This window comes from Ursus maritimus, unplaced genomic scaffold (assembly GCF_017311325.1).
Source record: "Ursus maritimus isolate PB19 unplaced genomic scaffold, ASM1731132v1 scaffold_19, whole genome shotgun sequence".
Taxonomy (NCBI): domain Eukaryota; kingdom Metazoa; phylum Chordata; class Mammalia; order Carnivora; family Ursidae; genus Ursus; species Ursus maritimus.
In genome coordinates this window covers 35843532-35849769 of record NW_024424341.1, presented here as the reverse complement: position 1 = coordinate 35849769, position 6238 = coordinate 35843532, and the positions used below count along the sequence as shown (strand labels likewise).

At 53.1% G+C, this 6238-nt stretch overlaps 1 protein-coding gene across 2 annotated transcripts in view; it reads right to left on the bottom strand.

Annotated features, from left to right (window-relative positions):
* HSBP1 (heat shock factor binding protein 1) overlaps window positions 1-832 on the bottom strand; it is a 3154-nt gene extending 2322 nt beyond the window's left edge. The window contains exons 1-2 of one of the 2 annotated variants that reach the window (XM_040633655.1): window positions 676-832; window positions 128-194 (exon numbers count right to left, since the gene is read on the bottom strand). In XM_040633655.1, the coding sequence (XP_040489589.1) occupies window positions 128-194; window positions 676-720 (112 nt within the window). In that variant the 5' untranslated portion in view covers window positions 721-832. The remainder of the gene's footprint in view (window positions 1-127; window positions 195-675) is intronic. The other variant, XM_040633654.1, reaches the window with a different exon arrangement.
* Between the last annotated feature and the right edge of the window lie 5406 nt (window positions 833-6238).

The following is a 6238-nucleotide window of genomic DNA, read 5'->3' as shown; positions in this document are numbered from 1 at the left end:
AAAAAAAAAAAAAAAAAAAAGTGGTAAATGTCTGCAGCTGGCCTGCAAACCACACATTTATCAACACCGCTACCCGGACCACAGAAGCCAAGGGCCCACAGAGGCTGACCACACATACAAAGGATATTTCTTCCAATGATCTGGTCGGACATGGTCTGAAATTTATCTTGCATCTGTTGCAGGAGTGTCTGCACCTGAGAAACAGGAAGACAGACCACCTCGCGCTCACCCTGGGACACCTGGTTGGAGTCGGGACGGGGGCCCTGGTCCCATTCCTCCCGGGCTTCTGGGCAGCTCTGCGGCCTTTAGCAGGGGCTGTTCCCCCCAACCCGCCCCCGGGTTTCGGTTCCCCTGCCCGCCCCATGACACCGACTGGCTGGCAAGACCCCTTCCCGTCGCGGCCGCCGCGAATCACAGTTTGCTAGGTCTTTCGCTGAGGCCTCGGGGTGTGAGGGGTGCGGAAAGCGCTGGGGGTGCGGGAGCGGGGGGCCCGCAGGGTGGGGGCTGTGGCTCAGGTCAGGCGAGTAAGGCTGGGGGGTGCAGGCTGGGCCTGGGGGCCTCCGCCCGCGGAGCCGCTGGAAACCCGGCCTCCGGAGACTCGGCGCTTCGCCGCCGCCGACAGGGCGCCTCGGTCCGGGGGGTCCCACGGCCTCGGGCCCAGCAGGCGTCCCTTACCACCGAGGTGAGATCCTGCACGGTCTTGGGGTCAGTCTCGGCCATCTCCCCGGTTCCCAGCTTGGCGGCGAAGTCTGAACCGTCACCTACACTTCCGTTTGTCCGCGCACACGCACCGCCCCCAGCGGCCTCCTCTCGCGACGACCGAGACCAGCCGCGGGACCGCGGGGCGTTGTGGGAGTCGTAGTTCGCGGCACGCACAGGAAGGGCCTGCGCACTCGCGTTTCCGTTCCGAGCGAGGCCCCGCCCCTCCCCTCTCGCCCTGCCCGGCCCCGCCCCCTGAGGGTCCCGCCCCAGCCCCGCCCCTCACTGAGGGAGAAAAGGGGAACCAGCCCCAGTGGCACCCGCTGGAGCGGGCAGTGGTCTTGGTCCTTTCCTAGGCTGTCGTTAAAGGACGCGCTGGTTTTGTCTGGCCCGCTGGGAAGCACTTATTGGGCTCCTGTGAGGTGCCAGGCCCAGGCCTGTGCCACCACCTGTCCTCCAACGGAGCCCCGCAAACCCCGAGTCGGGGGAAGGGAGTCGGGTTACTGGAGGGGAAACGGAGGCCCCGTGGTGAGAGGCCTTCCCACCATGCGCCCCGCTGCCCAGCTGCAGGCCTGGTCACAACCCTGACCCGGTGTTTCTCCTTCTCCCCAGACGGTCGAGCGGAGGAGGTGCTGGCTCAGAGGGGCAGGTGGTGGTTTTTGATTTAAGTATAAGTTCTGGATGGTGTAGAAATCCTAAGCGTCTTTTCATAAAGTCCGCACGTGTTAACTAGCCCCAGCTCAAGAAACACGGCCAGCCTCCAGGAAGCCCCTCAGCCCCTTTCCTGTCACCCCCCCCAACCCACCCACAAGGGTGACCGGTGTCCTCAGTTTTAACACAATCGTTTGTGTTGCTGTGTTTTTACTTCGTGTAAGTGGAATGCGACAGTAAGCCCTCCCAAGCGCCCGGCTTCTTTCATCCAACAGGATGTTCCACGGTGTTGAGCGGGGAAGCTTTCTGGTTTGGTCAAGGGGAGGTCAGCGGCAGGGTTCAGAGACTGGATTTGGGTGTTTAAGGAGGGGACTGCTGCTGAATTGGGAGCTCAGGTTGTGGGGGGTGCAGTGTGCCCCACACATTGTAGGATGCTGAGGGACTTCCTGACTTCTACCCACTAGATGTCAGTGGCATCCCCCTCACCTCAATGTGACACCCAAAAAATATCTCCAGAGACTGCCCAGTGTCTCCAGGGCCTCTGGGGAGTGGGGGGCTCACCCTCAGTTGAGAACCAGTAGCTTTAGAAGGATCTATGGACATTGCCTAGAATACTGTTGACTCGGTCTTCAAGTATGAATGTATTTTCGATCGGACCATTGCTTGAGAATTTTCCTCTGTATATACTGACATTGGCATTTGTGTCCTGGGGCCATGGTGACAAAGTGCCACAAACTGGGTGTCTTCAAACGAGACATTTATATTCCCAGAGCTCTGGAGACCAGGAGTCTGAAGTCAAGGTGCCGGCAGGGTTGGTTCCTTCTGAGGGCCGTGAGGGCGATCTGTTCTGTGCCTTTCTCCTAGCTTCTGGGGGCTGCTGGCAAATCTTGGTGTTCCTTAGCTTGTAGTCGCATCCCGCCCCTCTCTGCCTCCGTCTTCACGTGGCCTTCTCCCTGTGTGTCTCTCTCCCTGTAAGGTCACCAGTCATATTGGATTTGGGACCCACCCTACTCCAGTATGACCTCCCCTTAACTTTCCATATCTGCAGAGACCCTGTTTCCAAATAAGTTCCATTCTGAGGTACTAGGGGTTAGGATGTCAACATGTCTTTTTTTGGTGGGGGGGCAATTTAACCCAAAGCAGTTGGTAAAGTAATAGCGCTTGAAATCGGTATCATACTTTGTATTTTATAAAGCGTTTACATAAAGCGCCAGGATGATTTAGCTCATGAGTAGCCAAGGCTGGGTGGGATTTCAGGCCTTCTTGCTTCTTGCCCCAGTCACTGGGGCTCCCATACTCTGCATAGGAGTCTGGATCCGCACACCCTGGGTTTGTAGCCAGATCTGGTTTAGGGCTGTGAGCAACACAGAACACAAATTAGCACTAGGACCTACAGGTTTGCTTGGTTTTAGTGTGTGTGTGTTTCTGTCAGCATTCTCGAGTCCTTTTTATCCTGATAGAAAAGTTCCTGGGGCACCTGGGTGGCTTAGTCTGTTAAGCATCTGCCTTTGGCTCAGGTCACGATCCTGGGACCTGGGCTGGAGCCCTAGGGTGGGCTCCCTGCCCAGCGGGGAGCCTGCTTCTCCCTCATCCTTTGCCCTTCCCCTCCATGCTCTCTCTCAAATTAATAAATAAAATCTTTAAAAAAGTTCTTGACACTGTTTAGTGGAGGCTTTTTTTTTTTCTCTCTTAACCAGAAAGCATACTTTTTCTGTGTGGAGACCAAGATCTTTTAAACATCTGCTTTACACAAAAATTTTCCTGATTTATACTCATGGCTGATACACTTACTTTGTAAGGTTGACCACAGAACTTAACTGAATATTGGTCCATTAGCAAAACTATTGAATTATGTGTAAGGCACTAGCAATTAACCTTTAAAATTTCGGTTTTGAACAACCCTTGTTTTAAACCTTAGTATTTTTTTTTAAAGATCTTTCCAGATTAATTGTGTAACTGAAGTAATTCCCTTCACCCCTTTCAGGACGGTGCAGTTTTATGGGCGCTAACGTGATACTTTCCTACTGGCTCTTTAGGTCCTGCTGGGCTGTCTCCGCGCCCCTCCCTCGCCAGCCCTGCACTCAGGGATGCGCCCATGCGCACGGGTGGCTGCCGGGCAGTGAGATGCTGCGTGTGTCCTGTGAGCAGAGAAGCAGCGGGCACCGCCGGCGCTCGGAGAACCTGAAACTCGTCTTTCCCCGGCACCGTCGTGACCCGACGCTGGTCTCAGCGGCCCTTCACCTGCTCCGCTGTCCTCCCGAGTAGCGGGGTTCCGCTGCGGAGGAGCGGCCACCTGCCACAGTGCCGGCCAGGAGCCAGCGCCCGGCCTTTCGTGGATGGTCCAAACCTCCCCGGTCTTTCCAAACCCCGTGTTTCATCCCTTCCGTCTCCGAGGATGACTTTATCTTCTGTTTTGCTGGGACAATAGAGACTATTGTCACCTGCGTCTTACCCTCCGGGTGTCCGTAAGTACCTGCATCTGCGTGACTCCGGGCCTTTCAGCCACCACACCGGGTGTCCTGCCTCCTGTGTGGGGCTGGGCCCTGGACTCCTCAACCCACTCCAGGAACGTGCCTCCTCCACTTACCTGCCCCTTCCCATGGACTCCTTCCTCCCGGAATATAAAAGTGGTGAAAAAGAAAAAATAGAAAGCCAAACTACCCCGATAAGATGACCTTGTGCGGTTCCGTGCTACCACTCGATAGAGTGCAGAAAGGGTTCTAGAAAGAGAAGGTTCTAGAAAGAGCCTTCAGTTACTGGATCTGCCACCTTCCGTTCATGCAATTTTGCTTGTTTTGTTTCTACCAAAAGTCGCTGAAGTGATTCTGGATGGTATGAGGATGTGGCCTCACACAGTGAGCCTCACGTAGCAGGCGGTCCTTCATTCCTCTTGGCAGGTGCAGCATCGCGTTGGGTCTTACGGAGTCCGAGTCCTTGCGCATCCTCGTTCATCTCTCCTTTTCACACAGGGCAGCCTCCTGCCCAGACCTTAGGTAGACATACTGTCTGGCTAAAAGGTAATCCCTTTTTTGGTTTTCATTGTATTTATTTTATTATTTCTTAAAACCACTTTATTGAGGCATGAGTGCCATGTAAAGGAGCTGTACTTATTTAGTGTACTCGACTCAGTGAGTTTGGGGATAAGAATACACCCATGAAACCATCACCATCGAGCTCATAAACATACCCATCACCTCCCCAAGTCTCCTCCTGCCCCCTTTATTATTAACGATTCTTATTATTAACACTATACATAAGATCAGCAAGTTTTACCAGTATTGTCAGTGATAGGCACTGTTCTATATAGCGGATCTTCTGCATATCTGAAACTTTGTCGCCTTTGACCAGCATCTCCCCATTTCCCCCAACCCCCAGTCCCTGGCAACCACCATTCTACTCTCTGAATCTACGAATTGGACTATTTTAGATTCCACATGTGAGTGAGATTATATAGTATTTGTCTTTCTGTGTCTGGCTTGTTTTGTTCAGCATAATGCCCTCCGGGTCCACCCCTATAGTCACAAATGGCAGGACTTCCTTCTTTTAAAAGGCTGAATCATAGTCCGTTGTACAGATACACCACGCCATTTTTATCCACTCCTCCCTCGATGCCCATCTAGGTTGTTTCCACCCCGTGGCTGTTGGTGAAGAGTGCTGCAGTGAACACGGGAGCCCAGTGATCTCTCTAAGACCCCGACTTCAAGTTCTTTGGGTAAATACCCAGGAGCGGGATTGCTGGAGAACGTCTTAGTTCTAGTTTTCATTTTTGGAGTGCCCTCCCTCTGTGATCAGGACTGCTGATGGAGACTGTATGCCAGGCTGTAGGATCTGTGGCCAGTTGGTAAGATCCTTTGGTGCTATGAGCTCCCCCCTCTACCGCCCCCTTTCCTCTGTTCCTAGCTGCCCCCAGATAATTCAGCTGTGCTGATCTCCCCCCGACCCCTGATGTTCTAGGCAGGACAAGACACAAGTGGGCAATGTCCTGCAAAGCTGGGGAAGCTGTGGACCGGGCGATCTCTCTTGCCTTGGGGGAGGGGTGAGGTGATACTCTTACCTCTTCAGCGCATCTCTCCTCTGGCTTTTTCGCTCCAACTGAGGGACTGGAACATTTCAGGCATGTTTCTGGGCTCTCCAAAACATGTTCTCATCTCTGTGGTGGGGAAGCAGGGGTAGGGGAGGTGGGGGGCAGCAGGGGGTTGGGGGAACATATAAGGCCTGGACCCTCCTATTCTGCCATTTTGCTTTGGTTTTATTTTGATTGTTACTTTAGTGTACCCTGAGTGATACTGGCTTTTCATTCATGGGAGTAATATATGATTTTCTTTTAAAATATATCCATTTAAGCAAAAACGATACATTTAAAATTAGGCAGTTGAAAACTATTGTTGTAAATGGTAATGCGGATGCTCTGGGGGCGGCGGACTTTGCAGGGGTGGTAGAGGGACATGATTACATCATGAAGATCTTCTTATAGGATCAAGGTGTAGAAAATTCTGGCCTAAGAGAAGACAGGGAAGCAGAGGGTAAAGAGGTGGGGCTGGCTTTGAAATCACACATGGTTACATACTTGGCGAAGGGGAAGCATAAGGAAATGTTGCTGAGCCCCTGGAACAAGTCACTTTTCTTGTGGAGAAATCTCTGGAAGGATAGTCTGGAACTTCTGCAGGTGCTGGAGAGCTCTTTTGCATAGGAGAAGCATTCGAGGTATGGTCACCCTCCGGAAGGAAGATAGGGCCCTGCGGGCACAGGGAGGGGGCGGGGCAGGGTCTTCAGGATCCACATTGTAGGGGTGCAGGTCTTGCAGGGCAGCAAAGGTGGGTCTCTGTATGGAGAGAGGTGTCGAGTTCTGGCAAATTTCATTTAGAAATGTCTTCATCCTGCTACCAGT